This window comes from Candoia aspera, chromosome 10 (genome assembly GCF_035149785.1).
Source record: "Candoia aspera isolate rCanAsp1 chromosome 10, rCanAsp1.hap2, whole genome shotgun sequence".
Taxonomy (NCBI): Eukaryota; Metazoa; Chordata; class Lepidosauria; order Squamata; family Boidae; genus Candoia; species Candoia aspera.
In genome coordinates this window covers 9,285,913-9,302,306 of record NC_086162.1, presented here as the reverse complement: position 1 = coordinate 9,302,306, position 16,394 = coordinate 9,285,913, and the positions used below count along the sequence as shown (strand labels likewise).

Below are 16,394 nucleotides of genomic sequence, written 5' to 3'. Positions count from 1 at the left end.
TAGTTCTGGTTCTCCGAATACAAGCCAGTCATATCCGTGCTCAGGAAAGAAAGTTTTCAGTCACAGAATCAAACAGTGGAATCTAAACTAATGCTTCTCGTTGTAGACACTGTAAGAGGAGAGCCATTTTAGGCAAAAAGTCAGTCTGATAGCACATTTTCCAACTAACATTTTTTTTTTATTAAAACACATATGTTTTTATGAGCTGTAGCTAATGAACTAAACAGACTTTTTAAAAATAAAATGGGTTAGCTGGAAAAGGTACTTAGCAGACTCCTGATTTTTTGTGCAAAATAATGTAACCCAGATCATAAGGATCAAGGAACTGGCCAGATGCTTTAGCAAACAGGACTTCTTTCACAGTTTTTGTAGTTCCCATTTTTCTTGAGGCAAGGACCACAGCTGCCATGTGGGCTTGAGTTCATAGCAGACAGTTTTGCCTGACATACTGACCTTAAGAGAGGTGTGGAGCAGTCCGACGCGTAGTGTGTGGAACGCTGTCACCTCTCCATGGTCTCCAGATTCGGAGAAGGGAACTGAGCAACGAACTAGCCAATCCAAAAATGTTTTAAGTACTGTGTTGCCAATGTTTTGCAATCCTGAGAATTTCCTCTTCCCATTCCAATGATATTTCATACCAGTGGTCAGATAGGACAGCAAATGAGAAATTGAGAGAATGGACTAGGACCAAGTTTCAGAAAAGAATATCCCAGTTTTGCATGTGTAAATTAAATCCAAGGCTGGTATATTAAGGGGAAAGAATACAGGAACACGCAGACCAGACATGGACACGTAGAGCTTATCCTGATACAGGTTTCTGCGTTGTGTCAGTCACGGTGCCTTTTTTTTCGTATCAGCTTTTCAGTGTTGTCTTTCAAAAAAAAACACCAAATAAATATTGGAATACAAATAAATGTTTGTATTGGTCTGATTTTATGGCACAGACATACCTGAAACAAATTGAGTAGAAAGATCACTTGTAGCAAGATTATCAGGTCATCAGAATGCTTTTTGGGATCATCCTAATACTTTTTGGTGAGAGCACATGTTTTGTAAAGCCATCTCTGAAAATGCTTTTCAATTGAAATAAGAATTTTGCATTTTTGTATCATGTGTGAAAAGCTTAGCTGAATTTTGCTGAGAGGGAAACTAGTGTGTCCCCTCCCCCAAATATTTTCCCCTTAAACAAGAGGACTGTTGTAACTTGCAGAGAATATGGAGACAAACAGGTTCTTACAATTTAATCCTCTCTGGAGGAGTTCTGCTTAAATCAAAGGTAATCTTTCTCAGCTAACATAGTATCTAAGTAATACGTGCAGTTTGATTGATAACTGGCAAATAGAGGGAGAAAATGTAGAAGCAGTGAAAGACTTTGTATTCCTAGGTGCAAAGATTACTGCAGATGCTGACTGCAGTCAGGAAATCAGAAGGCGCTTAATCCTTGGAAGAAGAGCAATGACAAATCTCGATAAAATAGTTAAGAGCAGAGACATCACACTGACAACAAAGGCCCGCATAGTTAAAGCAATGGTGTTCCCCGTAGTAACATATGGCTGCGAGAGCTGGACCATAAAGAAGGCTGAGCGAAGGAAGATCGATGCTTTTGAACTGTGGTGTTGGAGGAAAATTCTGAGAGTGCCTTGGACTGCACGAAGATCAAACCAGTCCATCCTCCAGGAAATAAAGCCAGACTGCTCACTTGAGGGAATGATATTAAAGGCAAAACTGAAATACTTTGGCCACATAATGAGAAGACAGGACACCCTGGAGAAGATGCTGATGCTAGGGAGAGTGGAAGGCAAAAGGAAGAGGGGCCGACCAAGGGCAAGATGGATGGATGATATTCTAGAGGTGACGGACTCGTCCCTGGGGGAGCTGGGGGTGTTGACGACCGACAGGAAGCTCTGGCGTAGGCTGGTCCATGAAGTCACGAAGAGTCGGAAGCGACTAAACGAATAAACAACAACAAATACGTGCAGTAACTTTTTAATTTAGGCTAATATGATTACAGTACTTCTGCGTAGAAGGGTTGCTTCCGAGGAGAGTTTTGAAAGCTGCCCCCCGCCCCCCCACCCACCCCCCACCCACCCCCCACCCCCAATTCACAGAAAGGAGGCAAACTCTTCAGAGTCAGAGGAGAAAACTGGCAATCTTGTCTTGGGCATACCTTAATATAATAATAATTTCCAAAACGTTTGCTCAAGAGAAGATGGGGCAAAAGGTGCACGTTACAGTAAGTTTGGCCTCTGCAGCCTGTCAAGCAACTTCACTCAATCTGTTCACAGACAGGGGAATATCATTTGTCGATAATCAACTTCTTGTTTTAGCGTCCGCTTTAATTATTTAATTTACTCTTCCTCAGTGACCGAGCAAGGGTTTTCTGCCAGCACATTGGCTTTTCTAAGCAACTTCACCTTCACACTACGGCTGTCCTAGCTCTTTCCCCTGAGCCAAATGCTCTTTCCACCCTTGCCCTGTTCCTTTCATTACTTTGGATCAGTTTTGAAGTGATTTCTTAATGCATTCAGGGGAAAAGAGCCGGGTGCTGCTTGCTCCAAATAAAGGTGATTGCCAGTGAACGTCACTGCTCAGTCGTTAAGTGCTGTGATGTGCAATAACAGTCTGCAAAACAGAGACTGCCAGGGTTGAAATCCATTCGAGCTGAAAGATCAAAAAACAAAATTGATGCTGTTGCCCAACTGGCCTTATGGAACGTGTGGAGTCCAGGACTAGTTCAGACAGCTTAGATCATTGGCAAATTGTGTTTGGCATTGATTACCGCTTGCGTCACAGTGAAGAATAGCCACAGGGCTGACACATGCTTTGTGTACCAGCAATGGCTGTGGCCTTGGCACTGGAGCACAATTGTTGTTGAACCCTGGGAGAGAGAATAGTGATAATCCTCCTCTTCGTTTCACCAGATGCAGGGATATTGCTTGCAAGAGCCAAAACAAACAGTAGCTTTGTCTCAGAGCCATATTCTCTTGTTGATTTAATGGTATAAATGTGCTTAGGATGCTTCTCCAAGTCAAGCTGAAAGCTACAGCTCTGTGTGAGCAGGAAGCCACAGAGTGCCAAATGGGACCTTTACGAAGAGGAAGTTTGATAGGGCAGGTATGGTTTTTTTTCCCCCAAATACCAGAATGGAAGTAGAATTATCTAAATTGGTGCTACAGGTAGAAGATGCAACAAAGACGGTGTGATTCTTAGATTCCAGTTACTATCCTGTGCATGCTTGTATAGGAGTGACCCCCGTTGGATTCAGGGGGAAACCTCTAACAGCTGTGCATAGAATCGGGTTCTAACGGGTTGGGTTTTGCAATAGCCAGAAGTTCCAAGCAAAAGAGAACCTACAATTGCAAAGGTTTATGAGTGGTGTTACTAAATTCAACCTTGTAAAAAGGTACAACAAAAATGAAACAGTTTGTCTTGGATTCAAGCAAGACCTTTAAATCAGTGATAGACCTTTTAATCCAGCATCAATCTTGACTCCTGATGATTACATGGATAGGTCCATGCAGTTTTCTCGGCAACATTTTCAGAAGTAGTTTTCCCTTCTTACATTTGGGGCTGTATGACTGGCCCCAAATCACTCAGCTGGTTTTTGTGCCCAAGGGAGGCCTAAAACTCACCATCTTTCCTGGATCATAACCGTCTTTCCTAGACTTTAACCATAACACCAATCCATAGTGCTGTATAATTGCCCAATTTAGGCGCTTTCCACATATGTGAACTTTCAATTCCCAGAATTCCCTAGCAGGTACCAACCAAGTTTAACCCAGCTTAGCTGTTTAGGGATCAGCTAACATTGGCTGAGCCATAGATGCAATTAAACCTCAAGTGTAGTTACTCAAAATTAAGTCCTGCAGGTTAATGATAATATGCTTATGACTGAAACTCCCTGTAAGAGGAATGGAAGGCAGCTAGGCTGAGCAAGTGTTTCATGGCAAAGGTTAATTTTGGGAGGAGGAGAGAGAGGTAGTATGATGGATTTAAAAGGGATGTTTACAATATAGGGAAACAAAGAGTGGGGCGCTCAGAGGGGGCTGGAAGAACTGATAATACAGAAGGCACCTGCTTTGCATCTAGAAAGTCCCAGGTTTGATGCTGGAGAAACTCCTGCCCCACATCCTGGAGGGCCACTGACAGTGTAAATACTGGGCTTGGTGGACCAATGGTCTGACTCAGTGGCAGGCGTTCCTTCCTCCGTTGGGAGGCAAATAGGATGGTGATTCAATTCATAGTGAAACAAAAATCCGTATGTAGTACAACATTGTTGTAAAGAAGCAGATGGAAGGTTTCCAACAGAGAGGAAGGCTGGAGTGAACCACACAAAGCTCCGAAGGTACGGAGTTTGGGTTTAGATTAGAAGCAGGCACTTAAAGGCTTCCTAATGAGCTTCACTGGGGTTGCGTTTACCCGGCGCTTAGCCTGGTGCCTGAATTAACCCACTTCCTGGGCATGCCCCATGAACTAACCCAGGGAGCTGCCTGCTCAACGAGTTCTGCCACGCAAACTAAGTTTGGCAGGCTGTGCGACTGCAACGGCTAGGTTGAGGATGCCTCGTGCACACAGCCACCGCTTGCTGCTCTTGCAGAGTCCTTGGGCACTTGCAGTTTCTTTCTAGAGCTCCGGGAGAGTTTTTGTCTCTCTTCCTTTCTCTCTCTCTCTCTCGCAAAAAAAAAAAAAATTAAAAAACGGACCTGCTCCTCCTCCTCTCAGGGCCTCCCGGGGCTTCCTCAGGTGCGAGAGAAGCACTTGGCACACTCTCAGAGGAACGCCGCCTTTTGCAAAGGCTACAGCTGATACCCGCCAGCAGTGGGTCCGCCGCACGCATTTTCTTCCTCCTCCTCCGAGTAACAGGCAGATGTTAGGCGGGTGAAGCTCGCCCGCCTCCACTGCACAGCGGGAAGCCCGGGTGACTCGACTTTCCCAGATGCGTGTATGCCACCCCCCAATAACCTCCTAGCCTCGTTGGCCGGGGATGATGGGGCTGTAGTTCGATGCTCAGGGGAGGGGAGACAAGCGGGCCGGCCGAGCGCATCAGCAGCCGCGCGGCTCACGGCGGTCATGTGACACGGCAAAGCCCCTGCCACGTGGCCCGTCCCTGCCTCGGTCCAGGGAGTGAGACGAGGCGCCGAGATGGTGGCGTGGAGGCGGGGGCTGCCGCGGCTGGCGGCCTCGCTGCGGCCGGTGAGCGAGCAGGCCGCGGGCGGGCGGGCGGTCCTCCCGGGCCACCTGTAGAGTAGCGTTGCTGGGGGCCGCTGCTGCCGGGAGCTCCGTGCGGGGCTGGACCGTCGGGTGCCTTCCACGCGCTTTGGACTTCAGCTTCCAGCAGCTGTGGCATAGAGGGTGAATGGCAGAGGATTCTGGGAGTTGTAGTCCAAAATATCTGGAGGGCCCCAAGTTGCCTACCCTTGCCTGTGCGTATGGCTGCGTCCTGGACCGGGTGACCCGCAAACCTGGCGGCTGCGTTCGCGTCGCATACTGACCTTGATGGGGGTTAGGGTTGGCTGTTTGCGGTTGTTGTTTTTGTGTGACTTGTGCTGGGAGAACTTCCTCTGCTTGATTCGTCCGCGATGGAAGGTATTGAGGGAACTCCAGAGGCCGTGTGTGTCAGGTGAATTGTGTTTTTTGCACTCCGGGATCCGAACAGCTGGGTCATGTGGCGGTTTCTGTGTGTCACGAACTGTGGTGAGACTTGTGTGATAAAGTTAGTTCAGGTCTGCTGAATAAGAGCATGAATAGGACGTGCACGCATACAGTACACCCCTCCTTCGCATACGGGCATGCACACGTTGTGGCTGGAGCAGGGAGCTGCGGTTCTGCCTTTGAGCCTTCGCTTCTGGGTGGGAATACTGGGGCGAGGATGAATCCCGCAGGCACAACTCTAATATGTGGCTGCAGCAGGTAAGAATCATACCTTTAACTTTTCCGAGGACTTACGGCGCACTCCAGCTTGCATGAAGGCTGGCTTTGGGGTCATTCGTATCCTAAGCGTGGCTGGGGCCGTGCTTAACTCTTTTTTTCTTTTTCTTTTTTTTTGAAAGGGCAGTGGATGAAGTAGGTCGGACAATGTAGCATGGATGTCCAGGGCTGGGGTTTTCTGCTTTTTCCTGGCTTTTATGGAGAAATGTGGGTGGGGGTGCCTGTTTAAAGGCTCGTGTTTCAGTTCTCATTAGAGCTGCGGGTAGCACTCCAAGCTTTGAGTCTTGCCCTCTGAATAACTCGCTGCTGCTTCTGCTTTTCCTCCTTTCCAAGGCCTTTCCTGGGTTGCCTCTCCAAGCTGTGTATTTACACTCATGAACGAACAGCCTGGGAAAGGCCTTGAAACTGCCGGGTTGAACTTCCTGGCAGACATGGCTGCCTCAGTGCTTTGAGGAGGTGTGCTTTGCTTGCGCCGGTAGGCTTGCTGAAGTGTCCTTTGCATGCTTTATACGGCCTTAGTTTTCATGTTTTTCGCGCCTGAAAATGTGTAGAAATACACAGCTAGTTTTTGATTAGTTGACGGAGGCTTCAGGGGCCACTGAATCACTGCTTGGGAGCCACACACAGCCCTAGAGCCTCAGATTACCCACTCCTGTCTGATATGGATGGAGAAGGCATCCCAGAATACATTTACTATCCCCCCCAAAACTGCACATCAGAAGGTGATAGGTAGCCAGGAATGACAGCTGATAAAAGCTGACATGTGGGGAAATTGGCTACCTGCCACCAATTTTACAAGGAACTTTTAACTTGGAGGTTCCCTGCAGCACAGATTTCCTGGAGTTGCCTGGAACACAGTGGTTTGCAAAAACAGGTGTTTCAAACAACAGCCATATTCCGCATCGAAGAAGTGTACATGGCATCTGTATGCAACAATGTCTTACGACAGTGACGAATTACACCAGTAAGGAAGTGAAGCAATATAAAACGAGAAACTGAGCCAAGTCTCAGTAGAAAGTAGGGCAGGAATTTCTTACTGAGCCATCCTTAAAAGTAAAGGTTCCCGTTTAGTCGTGTCCGACACTGGGGGAGCGGTGCTCATCTCTGTTTCATGGCCAAAGAGCCAGCGTTGCCCGAAGACAGTTCCGCGGCCGTGTGGCCAACACGACAGTCATGGAACGCTGTTACCTTCCTGCCGAAGCGGTACCTATTTATCTACTCGCATTTGCCTGCTTTCGAATTGCTAGGCTGGCAAGAGCTGGGGCGAGTGCAGTAGAAAGCTACCTTGTTCTGGGTCATCTAGTTCAGCATTGTCTGAAATCTGAAGCAGTGATGGTCCATGATTTCTAAAAGGTCTTTCCCAGCCCTGTTTGGCTGTGCCAAGACTGTGTCAGGAGCCTTTTGCTTCAGAATGGATTCTCCATCGCTGTGCTGTGGCATTTCTTATTTTCTAAAGGTGAGACTTAGGGCTGGATGGTGCAATTCAGTAGAGCATCTGTAGTCAGATGCTGACCGTGGGCTTCAACCTGTGCAAACAAAAGAACAACTTGGAACAGAAGCAGTATTCCAGAAGCCTAGTAACAAAATAGCCGTAGCTGCTTTGGACTTTGCTGAGAGCGTGGGGTAATTTTTTATACTGCAGGAATAAAAGTAAATTGAAAAAATTATTTGAAATTATAAGTGCCAGCCTTGTGCTCATAAAGACTTTCTGGACCTGATGTCTTCTAAAGAGGGACGTGATTCTCAAGGATATATGATATAGGATTCTCAAGGATTCTCAATTATAATCTGACATATCCGGAGACTGAAAGTTTAAGGAATATTAATGTATATCTCTAACATATCAGCACTTCTTGAATAATCACAGCACTGAGCAAAATGACTTTTTTTCCTTCCTCGTACATTTAATACACTCAGGGCACTATATATTGTCTATTGAATTGGGATTCTTTCCCTTGTTTTACAGCTCAGCTCAACAACCGCTGGAACATTTCCCAAGCATGTGAAAATAGTTGAGGTTGGTCCACGGGATGGCTTGCAGAATGAAAAGGCAAGTGACCTCTGCTAAGCTGTGCTCGGCTAGTGGTTGAAATCTGAAATAAGTAGTTTTGATAGTTTTGTGCTTGTGAAGGGAATGTTTTGACATCAGTGCTATTTTGATTTTCCTCCTAGGCAGAGTGTTGGCATAGCTTAAAAATTCAACCCTGAATCCCTATTTCCAGAATTCCCAACAGTTAATTTTGAAATATGTTGGTATGAGCCAGTAAATAGTGTTGGACGGTATACAGAGATTTAAAGGTGCTCAAAATATAGCCATCTACCATTTCATGTGGACATTCTAAAATGACAGCTTAAACCAAGCTGTGAAATGGGTACAGGTTGCCTGCAAATGATGTAAGAAATAGAGTCTCACAAGGGGTTCTTTAATAGACAAAAGATCTGAATTCATAACATTATCTAATATTGTATGACCTTTGATGTATACAGTAGAATGAATTGTAATGTAGATTCTGGCACCAGTTGTGACTTGCATTACATATTTGTCCTAAATGGCTGGGATTATAATGTGTAAAGTGTAGGACTAATAACCATAGTGAATGTTAATGATGTGCAATATTTATGTAGTTCTTTTACTGGTCAGCAACATGGTCTTGCAACAAATTGGAAGGTGTTACAGTATGCAGCGATTCCACCACCAGCTAAATACCGAAAGGGAAATACAATTATGGAATTACAGTTAAATGAGAACTCTCTCTTTCTTTTTCCAGAATATTGTTCCCACTCAGGTGAAAATTGACTTAATTGACATGCTATCAGATACCGGCCTTTCGGTTATAGAAGCTACCAGTTTTGTGTCTCCAAAATGGGTTCCACAGGTCAGTATGGATAAGGATGCAAAATAATTAGCTAAACAAGCTACAATCACTTTGCTCCTTGGCAAAACCCAGTCTGGCTTATTCGACATACCACGATTAAAGCAAATTTTGGCTTAGTCTTTGGTATAAATGAATATCTCAGGTTGGTTTCTTTCATAATGAGAGGCACAGCTGATGTTCTTCTGGCTAATCCCAGTAAATCCTGAATCTAAGATGTTCTACACTTAATAAGGGTGACTAGTAATTGCAATTTAGGACAGCATGTGTGAAGGGGTGGTTTCTGAGGAATTAAAACCCTGCTGTTCATTCCTCATTTTGGTACCTAGATGGCTGACCATACAGAAGTCATGCAAGGCATCCGGAAGGTTTCTGGTGTCAGTTATCCCGTTCTGACTCCTAACCTCAAGGGTTTTGAAGCAGCGGTAAGAGGAATCTGCAAGGCAAAAGCTCTTAGTGGGGAATGTATTAGTGAGTGGAGTTACAAGATCGGTTGCCCTGTTCTCTCACAGTGCTCTTTTAAAGGTATACAGTTCTCTCCCCTGTTTTAATTGAAAAAGCAGATCCGTCTCTTAAACAAGGCAGATCGCTGGCCTGTGTTGAGCTGAACAGCCAAGGCCGGCTCTCCTGTTGGTTGCTTTGGGCAACGGACCCTTCTGGTTTCTCACCCAGAGCAGCCGCTTCCCGGTGTCTTAGGCACGGTGTCTTCGGCACTGCACAGTTGCTGCAATGTCTTGTGCTCCAGCAAGCTGCCCCGTCTGCATTGCTGTGACTGTAATGGATCCTCAGGACGAGATGCTTTACGAAGGGGGCGTGGCATTGGCTTGGCAGGCTCAGTATCTCATCCCGAGAATGTCTACAATGCCAACAGGAGGGCCAGCTGAAGAGTGAGCAAGTAGTGAGGCTGTTGTCACGGGGGAAGGAGCTGTGGTGACAAGTGCTGGGGTTTCTGAACAGAGGAATGTGTGATATCTAAGCCCTTTCTTACATGTCGGTAGGTGGCAGCAGGAGCCAAGGAGGTGTCCGTCTTTGGAGCAGCATCAGAGCTCTTCACAAGAAAGAACATCAACTGTTCCATAGAGGAGAGCCTGCAAAGATTTAGCGATGTCCTGAGTGCCTCAAAAGAAGCCACTATTCCAGTGCGAGGGTAAACGTTAGGACTGCATGCTGATTCTGATGATGAACAGATACCCTTATGTGTAGCCAGTGAGAAGGAGGAAGGCTGACAGAGCAGAAGAAAGAGGGACCCAAGCGGGAGAATATCCAATAGATACCCTTTCCAGAAAATGCAAAGTGTTTTCCTTAGCTCAGTCTTCCCCAGTCTGGCACTCTTCAATTGTGTTCAGCCTGCAACTCCCAGACTTCCAAGCCAGCATGGAAGTTCTGCTTACAACTGGGCCTAGCGATCATAAAAAGACCTCCTGCTCTGTGGATTTTTAAAAAACCTCTAGTGGCTCAGCCATAACCTGGCAACTTCCCTGCCTAATGCTACTTGTGGGAAGAGGTTGCATTGTAACTGTCCCCCATCAAAGATACTGTGTTAGCGATGGATGTCTCTTGAATGAAGCAAAAGGAGGCATGGGGAGGCGGCTCGTTTAATTAACTGATCTCCATTATTCTTACATAAAATAATAGGGCATTTTCTTTCCTTCTCCGTACAGCTACATCTCCTGCGTTCTTGGCTGCCCTTATGAAGGAAAGATTGCTCCTGCTAAAGTAGCCGAGGTGAGTTCAAGCTATAAGCCATGTTCAGAAGAGAAGTATTCTTTTTTGTAAACTACATTTCACAAAAAATAAAGAAGAGCCCTTGTTAAATCTCGCCACACACATATTGTCATACTCATTGAGTTTGGTTTGCTTTCTGTCCTGATTTCATTGCAAGGCAGGAGAGACCACAGGTCAGAGGATCTCTGTAGAGCAGCCTTTCTCAACCTTCTGGCCCTGGAGGAACCCTTGAAATATTTTTCAGGCCTCAGGGAACCCCTGCACTTTCAGGCTCAAATAGAGGCCAGAAGTTACAAAATGATTATACTCGTTTCCTGGGTAGGCCTGTGTATATGCATGAACAGTGTTCTTAAACTGAAAATCAGGAGTGAAACTGACCTCTTTAATGTGAAGTTGCCCAGGTTTGAAAAAATAATTTTTTAAATAAATCATGATCTCCCAGGGAACCCCTAATGACCTCTTGCGGAACCTGGCTGAGAGACCCTGGTACAGAGAAGGCTCCATGTTGAATTCCTTCTCGGAAAAGGCTGTTTGTTCACAGGCACCTAGCCAAGCCCTTGGCGCGCTGCTTTAACTCACAGTAAACAGTATTGAGCTAGATGTGACGAACAGCCTGACTTGGAATGTGACAGGTGAATGGACTCATAAATATCCACCCCCATAACCAGTGGCTAATGAGGAAAAGTAGACTGTACATCTGCACGTGGGATAAACTGGACTCGTTCCCCCTTCCACACCCTGCTTCATTTCAGATGTGTTGGAGATGTAATGTATATTTCTGATTTTAAAAGGGCTGTGTGCCCATGTTATCTGTCGCTCTGATATTGAAGTAATTTTTACGAACTAACAGAAGTGGTTTGCTGTAAAGTTTGGATCGTGGAGGAACCTGACATGGGTTGAGGACAAGATCATTTCCCATCTAGAGGAAATTGATTGTGTGAGCAAGTCCATTTTGGTTTCTGCATTAATACCTGGATAAAAATGGAAGACTGGGAAAGAAAATCCTGAAGATGAATCCACCCTGACAAATTATCGTAATGGTTGAATTCATGTTCGGAAGAAAAAGATAAAGAAGGAGCTACAATTAAAAAAATAGCTGTTCTTTGTGACAGGTATCAAAGAAAATGTATGCGATGGGATGCTATGAGATTTCCCTCGGCGATACCATTGGGGTTGGCACCCCTGGCAACATGAGGGAGATGCTCTCTGCCGTCATGAAAGAGGTGCCCGTTGGCGCGCTCGCTGTTCACTGTCACGACACTTACGGGCAGGCTCTTGCCAATACGCTAGTGGCACTTCAGGTGAGTTTGTCATCGATCTTGGAAGCTACCTTTATTAAAATGAGTGGCCATGAAGCCAGCTTGCTCATTTATTTCTGCTAGGAAAAGTCATTCAGGCTTACCTGTAAAGCAGAATCCATGCGCAAAGCTCTTACAGAAAGAATGTCTCTTCCCCACCCACCTTCTCTAAACCAGATCTGAGCCTTAGGCAGGTCCTAATACAGGTAATCCTCACTTAACCATTCGTTTAACAATGGTCCGAAGTTACGACGACCTCAGTAAGAGTGCTTTATGTCCTGTATTTGCACTTACGACCATCACAAACCATCATACCTCCCCCGCAGTCACGTGATCACACTTTGGGCACTTGGCAGCTGGCTCATGTTTACAACCAGTTGCAGTGTCCTGCGGTCACATGATCTTGATTTGCAAATTTTTTTGCCAGTTTCTGGCAAAAAATGCCCATTGGGGAAGCTGGGTTCACTTAACAACCATGGTGATTCGCTTAATGGTCATTGTAAAAACAGTTGTAAAATCTGATCCAGCCATGTGGTGACTCACTTAACAACCGCAGCGCTTAACCAGTTTTCCAGTCCCCATTGTGGTCGTTAAGTGAGGACTACCTGTAATGAGAATGCTGGCGGGGGGGGGGTAAATTTTGCAAGAAACAAGAAAAGAGAAGCCTTATTTGGATCGTCAAAGGCTTGTTCAGTTCCTAAGCTCTATTTTTCTCATGTTTGATTACAACGGCCGCAAACCATTCTTAAAAGGGTTCTCTTTCTGTTTGCAGATGGGTGTGAGCGTGGTTGATTCTTCAGTCGCTGGCCTTGGAGGCTGTCCTTATGCTCAGGGGGCATCAGGAAATGTGGCAACAGAAGACATGGTGTACATGCTGCATGGACTTGGGATCCACACAGTAAGTGATAAGCTGGCTTAGTTCTCTCTCCTTAGCTGGTAACAGGAGTGGGCATCAGCAGCTAATCAAACAGAATCTATATGTTACCAAAACTACATTGGACCTTCCTGAAACACTGAAAGTGTGACAATTAGGTGGGTCGCTGGTGGCCTTCAGCCTCATCTCTGCATGACTGTGCAAAAAATCAGTTGCTCTTGATTCACGCAAGACACAGATAACAAAAAACCCTAACCAAGGTTAGTACTAAGCACACTTAAGATGCTTTGTGAAAGTAGCTGTTAGGTTTATAGCTGAACTTGGTGAGTGTATTATATGAACCGAGCCAGTGGCTGTCCCTGCTCTCTTTTGTTCTGGCCACATCCACAGCATGAGACAAGCCTAAGTTGCTTCTGAGAGAAGATGGCCCATGAGAGAAAAATGCTAGTCTGCTCCTGCATTTAATAAATAAACTCTCCTCACAGGGTTGTTGTGAGGGAAATAGGAGGAGGAAGTATTAGGTATGTTCGCCACCTTGAGGCATTTATAAAAATAATAAAGGCGAGAGAATAAAATAAATAAGTTACTGTTCCTTTTTAAAGGAAAAACACACCTAATTTACTGTTCCCCTTGTTTGAGTGTTTTAACTGCCTGGAGTCACTTTTATGGTGAGATGGGCAGTGTATAAATTTGATAGATAAATAAATTTTATTACTTTTAATTCTGTACGATAAGACCAGAACCAGACCAATCTCTAGAAATTTAATGTTAGTTTAAAACACTATACATTGGTTAATCAATCACAGCTGCGCTTGATGGATCTCCCAACTGAAGCTTGCAGTTTTCCCCAGCATGTTTTAACCAGAAGTGGTGCTTCACATGCGGAAGGCTTGTAACCCAGTCTGCTCTTCAAAGAAGATGAAAAGAGACCTTAGCTTGCACTCTTCAAAAGACCTGCATTTGAATCTTTGAGATGTTGCTGTAGACCAGCCTTTCTCAACTTTTTGACCCTGGAGGAACCCTTGAAATATTTTTCAGGGCTCAGGGAACCCCTGCACATTCAGGCTCAGATATAGGCCAGAAGTTACCAAATTATTTGTGTCATGGGTAGGCCTGTATTATGGGCATTCACAGTGTTCTTAAACTGAAAATAAAGAATGAAACTTATCTCTTTAAGGTGAAGTTGCCGGAATTTGAAATAATTTTTTAGAGGAATCGTGATCTCCCAGGGAACCCCTAATGACCTCTCGTGGAACCCAAGGGTGCCACAGAACCCCAGTTGAGAAACCCTGCTGTAGACAGTTCAACGCAACGTAAAACAAAAGTCCAGCAAAATATTATACAGCTTTGTGGATGCAAAATAAACAGCGTCATCTTTTTTTCTCTTTTCACCTATGAAGGGTGTGGATCTATCAAAGCTCCTTGAAGCAGGCACTTTTATCTGCAAGATGCTGAACCGGAAGACCAGTTCAAAAGTCGCACAGGCCACCTGCAAACTGTGAAATAGATCAGTGCCTTGGCCGGACCTGCTGGGAACAAGGCTGCACGGCAGTCTGGAAACTGTCATGTTGGCATTCGCTCCCCTAATTTTATTTAAGCACTTTCCAATGCCTCTGAACCAAAAGGCAAGAAGATGGGACTGCTGCATTTTACAGTAAAGGGGAGACATTAAAGGAATGTGGAACACTAAATCTATATCAAACAAGTTGGATGTATTTGAAGATGGCCGTTGCAGTTTTTCTTTAAGGAGCAAATGTATGGTTTTGATCTTGCCATTATTTTTGACATGGGCCTCTTGTTCCTTTCACCTGTAAGCTGTTTTGTGGTTGGGGCTACCAGGCTCTGCACGGTACCCCCCCCAATGTCTCTCTCACTCAGCACCTGAGGGTATCTATTGCTCTAAATACCTAAGGCTGCAGAAAGGGAAAGAAAAACACCAGTTTAATATTTTTGTGTGTAGAACTCAAGAAGGCTACCCCTAAAAGCTTCAGGACATACTTCTGCTGCTTTCATAGAGGGGAAATCTTATGAAGTGCTCCTCCAGTGCTGGGCTTTCTAAAGAGTCCAGCTGTCAGGGCAGGCTTCCCTTTTCATAAGCTCTTGGGCCATTGTGATTGTTTTTAGGTGCTGTGAGACCTAAAGGTCTACAGGATTTGCCTTTTCAGGCATCAAGGCAAGAAAGCATAAGCTGGGATTTCTCACCAAACAAAGAATATCCTCCCTCGGGATGTAGGACATTATTGGTGCCACTTGATTTTCCTCCTGTGTTCTGCCCAAGGGAATCAAGGACTGGTCAGAGACATATATACCAGCACATAGGTCAATCTACCACAAAGGAATAAGCAAACATAGTAAGCCAAGTCCAGACCAAGAATAGTAGTCCTTGGCCAGGTTAGAAGAAGCATGGACTGTAAGAGTCCTGACACTCAAACAAAGCTAAGAGTTTCTGAGTGACAAGACTGGTGATTGCAAATGTTTCCAGCAATGCATCTTGTGAGTGGTGTATCCTCTACGACCAGATTACCAAGTGTATCCTGGATTCACTTGGCACTGATTAACATTACTGTAATCTGCCCAGAGTCGCTCCTTGAGTGAGACGGGCGGTGAATAAGTCTGAAGCAGAGATGAAATGAAATAAACTTGTTGCCTGGACCTGCAACCTTGCACTTGGGTGTTGCTTGTTTCCCTGAGCTTCTGTGCCTTCGCGCTTCTTTTTTAGAGTCCATCTTGGGGCCCAGCCCCTGTTCCACACATGTAGATGAGCAAGGTTCCAGACTGGAGCTCTGTGCCTGGGTCTCTGGGGTGCTTCTGGACTTTTGCCTCCCATTTCCTTGTCTGAGCTGGATTATACCACCTTTGCCCACAGCCCAAGAATAAAGGGCATTCTACAGCACTCCCACTTCGTTCTGCTCCAACCATTCTAAATGCCAGCTGGTGTGGAATGGCTCCAGGGTGTCACTCAGCCTTTTGCAGTGCCTTAATTTTCCTTCCCCACTCAAATCCCGTTTGCCCAACTCCCACTTCGTTTATTGTTTAGGATCTTGTAATCTTTTGGACGTAGAGGACCAGCACGTCTGCTTCACGCATTCACTAAAATAAGATACAGGTAGTCCTCGCTTAATGACCACAATTAGGACTGGGATTTTGGTTGCTAAGCGAAGCAGTCATTAAGTAAATCCAACCTGATTTTACAACCTTTTTGTGGTAGTTGTTAAGTGAATCACATAAATGTGAACTGGTTGTCAAGTGCCCAATTCATGATCACATGACTGGGGAGGATGCTGCAACAGTTTTGTGAGGACCAGTCGGAAGTTGGTTTTTTCAGCACCATCTTAAGTCCAAACCATCACTAAATGAATGGTTGTTAGTGAGGACTACCTATATCTCCAAAAGCAGATGGTTTTCTAAAAAGTCTATAAAACCTTTATAGAATAAATTGTCCTAACAGTCAGGAACCATGCTGAGACGAGGAATAGGTCTCTAGTGTGTTATTACTGCTACATTAGACAGAAAATCCTAACAAACTGAAGAAGCATGGGAAAACCCAGACAGATAAACCCCAAAAGTCAAGGCGGGTCTGTTCTGTGTCTCTTTGAATGGCTGCTCAACTCCTCCCTACTACACATGCATCTTCCCCCCTGGATAGGGGCCCCCTCCGGCTCACCATCAGTGCTCATGACATAAATAATGCTAAAT

General features: G+C 45.2%; 1 protein-coding gene across 2 annotated transcripts; it reads left to right on the top strand.

Moving 5' to 3' along the window:
- Window positions 1–5,101: 5,101 nt before the first annotated feature.
- HMGCL (3-hydroxy-3-methylglutaryl-CoA lyase) lies at window positions 5,102–15,306 on the top strand. 2 transcript variants are annotated; one of them, XM_063312382.1, is made up of 9 exons: window positions 5,102–5,193; window positions 7,895–7,978; window positions 8,697–8,804; window positions 9,131–9,226; window positions 9,800–9,948; window positions 10,463–10,526; window positions 11,639–11,827; window positions 12,597–12,722; window positions 14,099–15,305. In XM_063312382.1, the coding sequence occupies exons 1-9, from the start codon at window positions 5,143–5,145 to the stop codon at window positions 14,198–14,200; spliced, it is 969 nt and encodes a 322-aa protein (XP_063168452.1). In that variant the 5' UTR covers window positions 5,102–5,142; the 3' UTR covers window positions 14,201–15,305. The 2 variants fall into 2 exon arrangements, with proteins under 2 accessions (XP_063168452.1, XP_063168450.1); XM_063312380.1 differs by lacking the exon at window positions 5,102–5,193 and adding an exon at window positions 7,297–7,384 and having other exon boundaries at window positions 14,099–15,306.
- Window positions 15,307–16,394: the final 1,088 nt, after the last annotated feature.

Bases quoted from the DNA above. Each gene is read 5' to 3' on its own strand.
- HMGCL (XM_063312382.1), top strand. From the start codon at position 5,143: ATGGTGGCGTGGAGGCGGGGGCTGCCGCGGCTGGCGGCCTCGCTGCGG. The intron at 9,949-10,462 runs GTAAACGTTAGG...TTCTCCGTACAG, and splicing joins GCCACTATTCCAGTGCGAGG to CTACATCTCCTGCGTTCTTG. The intron at 10,527-11,638 runs GTGAGTTCAAGC...TCTTTGTGACAG, and splicing joins CTCCTGCTAAAGTAGCCGAG to GTATCAAAGAAAATGTATGC.